Source organism: Hyla sarda, chromosome 7, assembly GCF_029499605.1.
Source record: "Hyla sarda isolate aHylSar1 chromosome 7, aHylSar1.hap1, whole genome shotgun sequence".
Lineage (NCBI taxonomy): Eukaryota > Metazoa > Chordata > Amphibia > Anura > Hylidae > Hyla > Hyla sarda.
In genome coordinates this window covers 37,628,259-37,643,325 of record NC_079195.1, presented here as the reverse complement: position 1 = coordinate 37,643,325, position 15,067 = coordinate 37,628,259, and the positions used below count along the sequence as shown (strand labels likewise).

Sequence of the window (15,067 nt, the reverse complement as noted above, 5' to 3'; positions counted from 1 at the left end):
TATCACCTAAATCCGGACAGATCTGCAACAATTACCCTAAATTTAGAAACTTTAATTTATTTCAAGGTCCGCAACAATTGTCAGTCATTGAGATATATAGAGACTGTATTCCTGAGACTGTCATTGTTCATTGGATGTACCGCAAGCACTTAAGTAAAGTTACCCAAGTTCAAGTTCAAGTACATTGTGGACCTTCAGTCATTTCATTACGTGCACCTGTCGTTTCTGGGAAGGGCGGCGATAGGCCGGAGGATTACCTCAGCATTCTAGCCCTCAGCCTGGCGTCACGAACTATAGGGTTAACATTAACCCCTCATCTACCGAAACAATACCCCCACTACCAACACCCCCCAAGGGCTACCACATTTGTTTGTCTAGATCAGTGGTCTCCAACCTGAGGACCTCCAGATGTTGCAAAACTACAACTCCCAGCATGCCCGGACAGCCAACGGCTGCCCGGGCATGCTGGGAGTTGTAGTTTTGCAATATCTGGAGGTCCGCAGGTTGAAGACCACTGGTCTAGATAGATAGATAGATAGATATATGCCCAAGTAATAACTGTGATGAGCAGAGTGACATTAAATACACATACAATCCATGTTCTGCCTCCTACAGCGCTCAAAGAGGAGCTAGATGAATAAAACTTGAAGGCTGGATGCCACATCAAGAACATCTAAGAGCCCAGGGGCTATTTTTCCTAGAATTCCCTCCTTTTAGTTAAGTTAAAAGATGAGAAGAAAAGGCCGGCTGCCGGCTCAGCTCCAGGCTCCACTCCTCTTGAAGTTGGATTATGCATGAAAGATAAATACATATATATAGCGGGTTTACAGAGGATAATGGGTTTGCCTCTGCCTCTTGTTGTTTTTAGGTTTCATCGAATTTGATTAAATTGTTATGTTTTTTCTGAAATGTAAAAAAAAAAATCTTTGAGTAATAAAATATTTGTAATAGGTTTAAGGAGATATTAAAAGCAATTTCAGGAATTAGACATCAAAGCTTTGGAGCATTTGATGTGTATAAAAATTACTGGAGAGCACTGCGGAAAATGTGCAAGGCTGACTAAAAAAAAAAAAAAAAAAAACTGTGCACCTGTTCAGAATGCATTGGTTTATGTAGATCAGTGGTCTTCAAACTGCAGCCCTCCAGATGTTAGAAAACTTCAACTCCTAGCATGCCCGTACAGGCTGTATCGCCCATTAGGCTGCTGGCTTGTTTTTGGGAACTGGCTACTTCCTGTTTCTGTGGCCTCCCTCAGACTACAATCCCCAGGATCCTTTTTTTCAAGGGGGGAGGTGACTTATTTCCCTCCCACACATCGGTCACCCCACCCATTGCAGCACAGCCCAACCTGACACGCAAGATGTGGATCTGTGTGATGATGAATGCATATACATGTGCCCGGTAACTTCATCAGGGGCCATTTACCACCAACACAAGCACAGATCCTTGGTAACCATATCATTTACTGTATGATACTTAATTACTAAAGTCACCTTATGTTGGATAACCCCTTTAATGTTATTGACAGCCATATTTATTGGAGTACTTAATCCCCCAACCCTTATAGCACAACCTGTCCGGGCTTCTACAAGTTAGGACTAAGCCATTCAGATAGTTCACAGGGATCAGGCAGAAACGCAATCCTGAGATCAGGGTCGGAAAAATGGCACACCTTTGCTAAGGAACCACATTATTGTTCAGGCATCATGCAGGAAGGGGCTGCCATATATATATTATATATATATATATATATATATATATATATATATATATTAGTTAGGAGTAGCCATATTAGTCCAGTCTTTAGAAGACTACGACTTAAAGAATTCTTTCATGACAAAGGGGACACAACCACTACCACCTTGGATTACAACATCAAGAAAAAGAATTCCCACTTCACCCCAGCACCAGGACGTAACAGCAAACTGGACAGCTACATTGCAAGCTTCAGACTAAGAACAGCATCCTTAGTCACTAAACACCACCATAAAACCTACTACAACCTCTCAGTATTGAAAAGAGAGGCCATCAAAAACTTAAAGGGGTTCTCCCTTGTTTATACTGTTTTTTTGCTATTATGTTTGTGTGTTATGTGTGTATAAGTATGTGTTTTTTTTATGTGTGTTGTGATTATGTATATATGTATTTTCTTACCTTTTGTGAAGATCCGGAAGCTGGCCCCTTTTTCTTCCACTGTCTTGCTGTGCACCTCGGCCTCCGCCATGTTGTGTTCGGTAAGTGGGATGTCGGGGGGGGTGTTCTTGCTTCTGTCCTTCCTATCTTCTGACGTCCGAGGCGAATCTTTTCTTCCTGTTTCTTCCGTGGCTCAGCAAAGAATCTGCCGCCTCTTCCGGTGCATGCCCAGGTAGTTTGTTTGTTTTTTTTACCAATAAAGTTTTTTTTGTCTAATTGACAAACTGTCTGCGCTTGCGTGAAGCTACGCTATTAGCGTAGACCTAACGTATGCCACGCTGTTAGCGTAGCACTTGCGTACTTGCGTATGCGCAGACAGTTTGTCAATTAGACAAAAAAAACTTTATTGGTAAAAAAAAAAAAAAAAAACTGCGCATGCGCCGGAAGAGGCTGCAGATTCGTCGCTGAGCCACGGAAGAAACAGGAAGAAAAGATTCACCTTGGACGTCAGAAGATAGGAAGAACAGAAGCAAGAACACATACCCCGTTATCCCACTTACCGAACACAACATGGCGGAGGCCGAGGTGCACAGCAAGCCAGTGGAAGAAAAAGGGGCCAGCTTCCGGATCTTCACAAAAGGTGAGAAAATACATATATACATAATCACAACACACATAAAAAAAACACATACGTATACACACATAACACACAAACATAATAACAAAAAACTGTAAAAACAAGGGAGAACCCCTTTAAGAAATAATCAAGCCATCACAATCAAACCAGCAGACAAGGGAGGAGCAGTAGTGATCATGAACATCCAGGACTACATCAAAGAGGGAAACCGACAATTGTCAGACACTACATACTACAAGAAACTGACAGAAGACCCCACCAAAGAATTCACCATGGAACTAAGAAAATTGATTCAATCCTTCCCAAAGGACTCACAAAAAGGATTAGAGACACTTATACCCACCGATTCCAAAACAGGGACATTCTATATGCTCCCAACAATCCACAAATCTGGAAACCCTGGCAGACCAATAATGACAGGTATGGACACACTAGCTGAACAGATATCTGGTTAGGTAGAAAATACACTAAAACCCTTTGTTACACGCACCAGCAGCTTCATACAGGACACCACTGACTTTCTTAACAAACTGAGTCAGATTACGAACTTGCCTGCCAACTCCATATTGGTAACAATGGATGTAGAATCTCTGTATAGTAACATCCCACACAGAGATGGAATTGAGGCCTGCTCACTGTTCCTCTCCTCCCAGACCCACAACCAGAAATACGGCCCTCAGATCATCACTAAACTAATAGAATTCATTCTCCCACACAACTACTACAGCTTCAACAGTGAAATATACCTTCAGATGATGGGAACTGCTATGGGGACCAGGATGGCACCACAATATGCCAATCTGTTCATGGCTAACCAGAAGAGCGATTCCTGAATACCCAAATTCACAAACCCTACAGATACTACAGATACATTGATGATATTTTCATTGTTTGGACTGAAGAAGAGGATAAACTCAAACAATTTCATGATGCCTTCAACACATTTAATCCATCCATCAAACTCAAAATGGACTTCTCTACAGAAAGTGTAAACTTTCTGGACACCACTGTAACTATAAACAAGGACACAATACAGACATCTGTATACAGAAAACCCACAGACCGATCCAGTTATCTACACAATTCAAGTTCCCATCCGTCCCACACCAAGAAAGGCATCATATACAGCCAAGCCATCAGGTACCACCGCATCTGCTCCAACCCTGATGACAGAGACACATCTACAAACGCTAGCTGAGAAATTTAAACAAAAAGGTTACAAACCAAGGACCATCCATAAGAAAATCCACTCTGCTCTTCAAACACCACATGAACACCTGCTGCAATACAGAGAGAAACCTCATCACGCATACCACTGGTAGCCACATACAATCCCACCCTTGAGGAAACACACAAAATCATCAAGGACCTGCAGCCAATACTAGCAGAAGATGAGGTGTTAAAGCAAATCTTTTCTGAACCACCCATCTTGGCCTTCAGACAACCACCCAACTTAAACCAAAAGCTGGTCAATAGGAAACTACCCACAGACACATCAGATACAGACAATGGGACCAAACCCTGCACCAAACCGCGCTGTAAACTCTGTCAACACATCTGCACAAATTCTGAGGCCTCCCACAACAACAAAACATACAACATCAAGGGACAATACTCCTGCACCACAGAGAATGTAGTCTACATGATACAATGCACCAAGTGTGACCTGGGATGTTACATTGGTGAGACCAGTCAGCCACTCAATAAAAGGATGAACTTCCACAGATCGTCCATCAACAACCATAGAGAAAAGGACTATTGCACCCCAGTTGGACACCATTTCACCCAATCAGGTCACTCCCTACAGGACCTCAAAATCAAGATCCTGAAAGGAAACTTCAAGAACACCCAGGAAAGAAAGACATTTGAAGCCAAAATGATAGTTTTTTATAACTCCAAGAACAGAGGACTTAATGTGGATTTAAGCTTCTTATCCCATTATCAAAATTTCCTATAACCTTTGCTAAACTGTCTTCCCTCTCCCTGCTCTAACACCATTACACCCCTGCTCCCCCTCCCCTGTCTAAGTCTTGTCTTCAGTCTATGGTTCTGTAGTAAAATTGTCCTTTCTACTCTGTACAGTGTAACCACCATTCTCACCTGTGCTCTCCAGCGCCCCCTCCCCCCCCTCATCCTTATCTGTAGTCTATCGTCCTATAGCTATACAATTTATGGCCCAACTTAATGTCCATTCTCCACATATGTTGTTTTAACCCCTGCATATTTTGTGAGATAGAACGTGTGTTTTCCCTTTGTGAGCTCAGAAATGCTTATGACTTGATAAAGGGAAGAATCCCGAAAGCTTGTCCCTACAAAATCTTGTTAGTCCTATAAAAAAGGTATTACAAGATACTGCAACTACCGATGATTTTGCTTTTTGTATCACTGGACTAATACGGCTACTCCTAACTCCCATACAGTATACACGCTCATATTGTCCTTACAGTACAACATGTTTGTATTTTCATACAATAGAACACACTTGTATTTTCATACAATAGAACTCGCTTGTATTTTTGTACAAGAGAACATGCTTGTATTTTCGTGCAATAGAACACGCTGGTATTGCCATACAGTAGGACACGCTCTTATTTCCATACAGTTTGACACACTTGTATTTCCATACAGTTTGACACACTTGTATTTTCATACAGTAGGGCACGCTTGGTTTTCATACAATGACATGCCCGTATTGTCATACAGTAGGACATGCTTGTATTTTCAAGAACACGCTTGGATTTTCATGCAGGGTAGACGCTTGGATTTTCATACAGTGTATACAGTGTAGGTGCTTGTATCATCCAGGTAGAATGCACGCTTGTCTTGCATACAGTATATATGCTTGTATTTGCATACAGTATGCACGCTTGTTTTTCTCATAGAACATGTGATAGTATTTGCATACAAATATGCGATTGTATATTCACACAGTATACGCGCTTGTAAGGTAGGCACGCTTGCATTTTCCATATAGATTACACGCTTGGGTTTCTTACGATATACACGCTCGTGTTTCTCATGCAATATTTACACTGGTGTTTCATACGGTACACACGATTGTATTTTCGTACAGTATGAACGCTTACTCTTTCACACAGTGTACATGCTTGTATTTCCAGTACAGTATGCACGTTTATATTTTCATACAGTATACACGCTAGTATTTCCAGTACAGTGTTCTCGTATTTCCAGTACAGTATGCATTCTAGTATTTCCAGTACAGTATACACGTTCGTATTTCCAGTACAGTATACACGCTTACTTTTCTATATAATATACGTTCGTATTTTCTATACAGTATACACGATTGTATTTTCCGATGGTATTGTCTGTATGGTATGCATGATTGCACTTTCCATACAGTATACACGATTGTATCTTCTGTACAGCAGGCACGATTGCATTTTCTGTACAGTATACATGATTGCATTTTCCGTACAGTATATATGATTGCATTTTCCGTACAGTATACATGATTGCATTTTCCGTACAGTATACATGATTGCATTTTCCGTACAGTATACATGATTGCATTTTCTGTACAGTATACACGATTGCATTTTCCATACAGTATACACGATTGCATTTTCCGTACAGTATACACGATTGCATTTTCCATACAGTATACATGATTGCATTTTCCGTACAGTGTACACGATTGCATTTTCCGTACAGTGTACACGATTGCATTTTCCGTACAGTGTACATGATTGCATTTTCCGTACAGTATACACAATGGCATTTCCGTATGGTACACACGATGGCATTTTCCGTACAGTATACATGATTGCATTTTCCGTACAGTATACACGATTGCATTTTCCGTACAGTATACACGATTGCATTTTCCGTACAGTATACACTATTGCATTTTCCGTACAGTGTACATGATTGCATTTTCCGTACAGTATACACGATCGCTTTTTCCATACTGTAGACACGCTGGTGGTTGCCATGAGGTGTGCATGCCGGTGGTTGTTGTGGGTGCACGCACTGGTGTCTACTGTACGGCGGGCATGCCGGTATTTTCTGTATGGTGTGCCCGTCTGTGGTTGGCATACGGGGTGCGCGCGGATGTTTTACCATTCGGTGTGTGCTGGTAATTAGCACACAGTATACATACTTGTATGTTCCATTCAGTTACACGCTCAGTTTCCATAAGGGATAACACGATTATGTTTTAGATGGTGTGACCCTCAGGTTTCCGATGGGTTAAAACGTTGATGTTTCATTACGAAATATCATTCATATTTCCATATGCCATGGCATACTATTGTTCACCATATGGTACAACACGCTCATGTTACATACGTGGTATACGCTTAGGTTTCCACACGTTATTATACGCTTATGTGTCTATACGGCATAACACGTGGTGTTCCATACGATTAATGGGATCAAATTCCATATAGCTTACACACACACCCGCAGGCCTTCCATACGGTATTACACACTTATCAGGCTATAGTATAACTGGATCATGTTTTCACACTGTGGTAAGCATAGGTGTCTATGGTAATTGGGTTAGACATGTGTTACTGAGTGCATTATCACCATTTTGGATCATGTCACGTTTACAGGTTGTGGATATTCTCACACTGCCTGCCACGTCTGCAGGGGAATACATCATTTGGGCTATTGTTTCGGACACGTTTTCCTGAGCAATAGCAGCAGCACACATAGAGGAGTATATACCTGACACGTTCTCAGGTGGGATATACTACTTGGTTATTGTTGCTGACACGTTTTCAGAGCAATAACGGCACTACACATAGGCAGCTGCATACCCGTCATGACTGTCACGTTCTCAAGTGGGATGCACTTCATAGTCGTATGTTCTGACACGTTTGCAGCATACGACTGCTATACCGGTATTAAGGGATCATTTACAGGTGACCTATGCACACATGGTAACATGGTTCAGTTAGTTGTTTTCTCCCATAGTTATGGTCGTTGATTTAGGGAATAGTTCATGGTATCGGCAGTATACGTCTGTAATGTTCTGTGTCTCATGACACTTGGGTTTCTATCTAGGGTTTCCCTACGGTTTGTCAGGTTTGGCCATAATCCTGGAAACTACATACTAGGTTTTACGGATAGTGGGTCATGTGGTACAGTAGGATAGGGAGCGGGTTGGTCAGTCCATTCAGCTAGTTCAGGTGGCGAATATGCACGCGTGTCTAGATGGTAGCTATGGCTTCTGGTGAGGTAGGTGTCATTATAGGGATGTCCGCAGTAATATTGGATACTCGCTGAGGGGGTTGGGAACATGGCCTGAAGGCTGGGTTGGCAGCTCAGGCTCTGGTATCACAAGGGCATATTATATACCACTCCCCTAGACATGCTGTTTTTTACCCCCTTAAGGTGTACCCCCGACGCACACCTCTGCCCGGGCACACCTCTGCTGCAGATTAGGTAAGGTAGGTTATGTCTGCTATTCTTGTTACAGGATAGGAAGTAGGGTTAAAGTTATCATGGTATGTTAGGTTAGGTAGGCGTACGTTCCATACGCACTGAAAGGCCCTGACCATAAGTTAAAGGTTGAATGACAACCTGAGTTTATGGGAGGGGCCTGGGTGGTATAAATATCAGTACATGCAGGTTCAGGTGCACGTTGGACGTCACGCTGTCCCACCCATCAGCCCTCCCTCTTTTTTCAGGTCTTCCTTCAGCCTCATTCAGGGTATGCCCCCTTAAGGTGGAAGTAGGGTTAAAGTTATCATGGTATGTTAGGTTAGGTAGGCGTACGTTCCATACGCACTGAAAGGCCCTGAATATAATTGTATATATATATATATATATATATATATATATATATATATATATATATATATAATGTCAAAGAAGAAAGCAGCACTCCAAAAGTGTGAGTAGTTGCCTCCAGCTAGGATCCAGGTCCAGGATCCTGCATACGTAGTTCCAAGGAAAATGCTGTGGCACTCAAGGTATGGTGAAAAACTGAAAACTATTTATTCATCCCAAATGTGCAAAGAGCGACGTTTCGATGGTCTCACACCATCATTATCAAGTGGCTTGACAATGATGGTGTGAGACCATCGAAACTCTGCTCTTTGGACATTTGAGATGAATAAATAGTTTTCTTCATTTTTTCACCATACCTTGAGTGCCACAGCATTTTCCTTGGAACTATCTATATATATTTGTGCTAGGGTCCCATCCTAAATGAGGCCACCTCCCCGTGGTGGATGGGGGACACGTTTTGATCAAAAATGCACTAAGAGCCTCAATTTTTTGACCAATGTGTGCTGCTGCAATCCTCTTTTTTTGTATAATATGAGCTGCTTTGCATATATATATATATATATATATATATATATATATATATATATATGCAAAGCAGCTCATTACACAACCTTTTCAGGTAGTGTTCCCTGGTATCAGCTTAGCTCCTGTTAAGGAATATAAAAAGCTGAACGGGATTTATGCCAAGCCAGACTACTCCCCAAAAGGGAAGTTTTGACCCATCTGCAGACAGCTGTTTCGGGGTGTTTGCCCCTCGTCAGTACAGAGCAGGGTCATCTGGCTTGGCTGTGGTGAGAGGCCTACCCGGAATAGGTATTCCCCTTCCCAGAATGCCTGCGGAGTGCTAATTGGCCTAACCTGAATCTCCGTTACACCTGAAGTGGTGTCCTCTCCCTGAGGAAATAATATTTATATAATATATATATATATATACACACAAATCAAAAAAAATTGCAGTGTCTTGTAATACCTTTTTTATTGGACTAACAGAATTTTGTAGAGACAAGCTTTCAGGATTCCTCCCTTTATCAAGTCCAATAGTCAAGGACTAATGATCAAAGGACTTGATAAATTATCAGGGAGGAATCCCGAAAGTTTGTCTCTGCAAAATTCTGTTAGTCCAATAAAAAAGGTATTACAATCTGCATCACTGGACTAATACGGCTATTCACATTTACTATATATACATGTACCTGAAGATGGTTTAGAACCCTGTGATGTCACACATGCTTGTGATGATGTCACCGTAAGCTGTACAAGGAGGTGCGCACCGGCTGCAGTCTCTTCAGTGTGTTTTGCATTCACAACCTGTGGTGCAAAGTGTTTCTTAGAGAGTTTCTATTTGCGATAGAGAATTCGAGATTTTGAACGTTCCTTGTCTGAAGAGAGAACCACAAGGTAAGTCTCAGCCTCTTCTATTCATATATACACAGGGCTTTTTGTTTGACAGATTTTTTCTCTTTTTTTTATGCTTTTTTTTTATTTCCAAAAGAAATAACAAAAGTTATATTTCTCATAGCATTGTGATAATACTTGGCTTAGGCATTAAACATAATAAAATGCACAGATAGTATCATGACCTGAGCTTTTTCTTGCAAAAGTGCTAAAATGCAATTACGCCCAAAAAAGCCCCCAAGAGAATGAGTCCTAATTCATAAAGTTCTAAAAGATATAAGTCTATGAGAAAGATTTGGTGGTGTAGTAAAAGAATGACAGAAAGATTAGGGCAGAGATATAATAGTATATAATAGTATTCTGTGTACTAACACTAGAAATACTCCGGGTACTCCGAAAGGGAAAACATTTTTCAAATCAACTAGTGGCAGAAAGTCATATAGGGTACGGATAGATCCCAATGAGGTGGGGTAGGTTCATTATTAGTAAATGTATATAGCAGGATAGCCCAATTGTATCTACAGTATGAAGTTCACATAACCCAGTGACCATACAACCAAGCCCTTATAATCCGCCATTACTAGGACAGATTCAGGGTTATCAGATATTACTAGGACCGGACAGGTTCAGGGTTATCACATATTACTAGGACCGGACAGGTTTAGGGTTATCAGATATTACTAGGACCGGACAGGTTCAGGGTTATCAGACCTTACTAGGACCGGACAGGTTCAGGGTTATCAGATATTACTAGGACCGGACAGGTTTAGGGTTATCAGACATTGGAAACCTCAGGGAAGACGTCTCCATATAAAACACTTATAGAGAAGCGTCTTCTTCTGAGGCTGCGATGGTCTTAGTGTTATCTTGGGGTTCTGTGCTGGACATTTCTGCTCTGTATGAAGGATCTATTGTATAATGACAGGAATGATGACATGTTGTCTAATGTCTTCACTTATCTCTCTCTCTCTAGTGTTTTCAGGCTCTGACCTGTGACCATGGCCTCTCCACAAGACCCATTGCTGAAGGAGGAGGAAGAAGCAATGGAGGACCATAGTGATATGGATGTAGAAAAGGGCGATATCCCTGAGAGGCAGAACCTGCCATCTCTAAGCGTGATGTCCACCGCACGTTCCATCATCACCGTAGTGATCCTCGCCTTTGTTAATTTGCTCATCTATGCAAATCGCTCCAGCGTGGCGGGGGTGCTGCCTTATATACAGAAAGCATATGACACCAATGCTAGTCTGTCCGGCTTATTGAATACATTGTTCATTGGAAGCTACGTGCTGGTCGCACCAATTGCCGGATATTTGGGCGACCACTGTAATAAGAAATATACTGTTTGCGCAGGAGTCATCGTTTGGCTGAGCATGACACTTACCCTGTCGTTTATCCCCGACGGGTATTTCCTGCTCTTCCTGCTGACGAGTGGACTGGTTGGAGCCGGAGAGGCGACTTTCTGCACCATCGCCCCCTCCATCATTGCAGACCTTTTTACAAGTGACCAGCGGACCCGCATGCTGAACGTGTTTTACTCCGTCATACCTGTAGGCTGCGGACTAGGATACATCATCGGGCCCAAAGTGACTGATGCAGCAAGGGGCGATTGGCACTGGGCATTTCGGGTCACCCCTGGCCTGGGCCTCATAGCTGTGGCTTTGATGATTTTGGTCACAAAGGAGCTTCCAAGAATGACTACAAACGAGAAGAAGAACAACAAATCCCAGAAGTTTGCCAAATGGGCGACAGATCTGAAAAAACTATTTAAAAATCGAAGCTTCATGTTAACCACCATGGGATCGACGGCTGTATCCTTCATAGTGGGAGCCATAGGTGTATGGGGTCCGTCATACCTGACCCACGCACGAACACTCCTACAAGAGAAGGATCCTTGCCGTGCTGAACCGTGTGACTATCACGACATCCTAATATTTGGTGTGGTTACAGTCGTCTCTGGCATTCTGGGAGTTGTAGCAGGGTCGGAGATAAGTAAAAGATATCGCAAATCCAACCCACGGGCGGACCCGCTTGTGTGTGGCTGCGCGATGATGCTCTCCGCCCCTTTTCTTCTGTTGGCATTGACTTTTGGCAACATCAGCCTCGTTGCCACCAACATCTTCATCTTCATCGGAGAGACGCTTCTGTCAGTAAATTTCACCCTCATATCTGACATTATACTAAAAGTAGTAACTCCGTGGAGGAGATCTTCAGCCCTGGCCGTGCAGATGACAATCTATCACCTCCTAGGTGACGCCGGCAGCCCGTACCTCATCGGCCTGATATCTGACACCTATGAACGAGGATATGCCAAATCCCCTCTTCTGAAATACCGCAGCCTGGAGTATGCCCTCATGACCTCCACCATAATGGCAGTCATCGGAGGGGCCTTCTTCATGGCCACGGCCCTATTTATAGAGAGGGACGAAAAAGAAGCAGAGATGGAATCAGAACCTCCGTCATCCTCCTCCTCCTCACTGCTTCCTGCCGATGAGGACAGCGCTTCAGACTGAGGAAAAGTCATTGCTTAGCTTTATCTCGTTTACTTCATTAAAAAAAAAAAAATAAGAAAAAAAAAGTGTTCTATGTTCCACTTTACTCCTTAAAAATATTATCTACCTACCCAACTGTGTCCAAACCCCAAATAGAAAAATGTAAATCTCCTCCCAAGACCTTAAAAAGACTATTAATAACAAGAGGGATATATATATATATATATATATATATATATATGAGTGTGTATGTGTTTGTGTATATGTGCGTGTGTATGTATATGTGCGTATGTGTTTGTGTGTATATGTGTGTGTTTGTGTATGTATATGTGTGTTTGTATTAGGGCTGCACGATATGTGTGATTGTGTTTATGGAGGTAAATATTGTGATTTCGATATTATAAACAAATGGTGAAATTCCCCCTATTCAATGTCCAATCCCCCTACTTTATATAGCCATCTCCCCCCCCCCCCCCCCCCCAATTTCATGTTCACTGACAAAAATGGAGGGAATTGGATATGAAATGGGGAGAAATTAGCTTAAAGGGGTACTCTGCCCCTAGACATGTTATCCCCTATCCAAAGAATCAGGGATGTCTGATCTAGGAGTAGCCGGCACCTAGTACACAGCCGTAACACCTTCTCCCACAGACATGAATGGAGGGGGTGTGGTGGCTGTGATCGCCAGTGATCTGGCATTGAGTGGAATTCGCTCAGTTCACCGGATGACTGGGGTGCTGTGGTGGAGATCGCATGTGTCCCCAGTCGTCGGACCCCCATGATCAGACATGTTATTCCCTATCCTTTGAATAGGAGATAATGTTTAGCGTTGGAGTACCTGCCTGGTCTAGTGTAGTCTCCACCCGCTCCGGTGTTGTTGCGTTGCTCTATGGTGCAGCACAGCCACATAGGAGGGAGCAGGAAGGGAGGAGGGGGGTGTAGTTTTTTTCCTCCTCACTTTCTCATAGCCATAACACTTTTATACTTTTTAATGACATCTCTCATTTTAACATCAAATAAATCTAAAGTGAAACAAAAGATAATTTTTAACAATATAATTTTGGGGAGAAATTGGAAAAAAAGCTATTAACTCCTTAACGACGCAGGACGTATATTTACGTCCTGCGCCGGCTCCCGCGATAAGCGGGATCGCGCCGCGATCCTGCATCATATCGCGTGGGTCCCGGCGCTAATCAACGGCCGGGACCCGCAGCTAATACCACACATCGCCGATCGCGGCGATGTGCGGTATTAACCCTTTAGAAGCTGCGGTCAAAGCTGACCGCCGCTTCTAAAGTGAAACTTAAAGTATCCCGGCTGCTCAGTCGGGCTGTTCGGGACCGCCGCGGTGAAATCGCGGCGTCCCGAACAGCTGATCGGACACCGGGAGGGCTCTTACCTGCCTCCTCGGTGTCCGATCGACGAATGACTGCTCCGTGCCTGAGATCCAGGCAGGAGCAGTCAAGCGTCGATAATGCTGATCACAGGCGTGCTAATACGTGCCAGTGATCAGCATTAGAGATCAGTGTGTGCAGTGTTATAGGTCCCTATGGGACCTATAACACTGCAAAAAAAAAAGTAAAAAAAAGTGTTAATAAAGGTCATTTAACCCCTTCCCTAATAAAAGTTTGAATCACCCCCCTTTTCCCATAAAAAAAATAAAACAGTGTAAAAAAAAATAAAAATAAACATGTGGTATCGCCGCGTGTGTAAATGTCCGAACTATAAAAATATATCATTAATTAAGCCGTACGGTCAATGGCGTACGCGCAAAAAAATTCCAAAGTCCAAAAAAGCGTATTTTGGTAACTTTTTATAACATTAAAAAATGAATAAAAAGTGATCAAAAAGTCAGATCAAAACAAAAATTATACCAATAAAAACTTCAGATCACGGCGCAAAAAATGAGTCCTCATACCGCTCCGTACGTGGAAAAATAAAAAAGTTATAGGGGTCAGAAGATGACATTTTTAAACGTATAAATTTTCCTGCATGTAGTTATGATTTTTTCCAGAAGTGCGACAAAATCAAACCTATATAAGTAGGGTATCATTTTAACCGTATGGACCTACAGAATAATGATAAGGTGTAATTTTTACCGAAATATGCACTGCGTAGAAACGGAAGCCCCCAAAAGTTACAAAATGGCGTTTTTTTTTCGATTTTGTCGCACAATGATTTTTTTTTCCGTTTCGCCGTGCATTTTTGGGTAAAATGACTAATGTCACTGCAAAGTAGAATTGGCGACGCAAAAAATAAGCCATAATATGGATTTTTAGGTGGAAAATTGAAAGGGTTATGATTTTTTAAAGGAAAAATCAAAAGTGCAAAAACGGAAAAACCCTTAAGGGGTTAAACGACTTTTTTTTGGGGGGGGGGGGGGTAGATTCCAGGCAGTGCACTTTTTGATAAAAAAAATTACATCTTTATTCTTTATTCTGTTTTCATGTACTACCTAAAAATGTTATCTTTTTGTGAAACAATAAATATGTATGTTTAAAATTGTGCTCTTCTGACCCCCATAATACTTATTTTTCTACATCAAGGGATGTATCAGGCTCATTTTTGCTCCGTGATCTGCAGTTTTTATATGTGCCATTTTTGTTTTTATGGGACTTTTTTTTAACCACTTTTTAATATATATTTT

At 42.1% G+C, this 15,067-nt stretch overlaps 1 protein-coding gene across 1 annotated transcript; it reads left to right on the top strand.

Annotated features, from left to right (window-relative positions):
- The first annotated feature begins 9,812 nt into the window (after nucleotides 1–9,812).
- On the top strand, nucleotides 9,813–12,482 carry LOC130282036 (protein spinster homolog 1-like). The gene is made up of 2 exons (XM_056529869.1): nucleotides 9,813–9,931; nucleotides 10,902–12,482. Exon 2 carries the CDS (start codon nucleotides 10,927–10,929, stop codon nucleotides 12,439–12,441), a length of 1,515 nt encoding a protein of 504 aa, XP_056385844.1. The 5' UTR covers nucleotides 9,813–9,931; nucleotides 10,902–10,926; the 3' UTR covers nucleotides 12,442–12,482.
- Nucleotides 12,483–15,067: the final 2,585 nt, after the last annotated feature.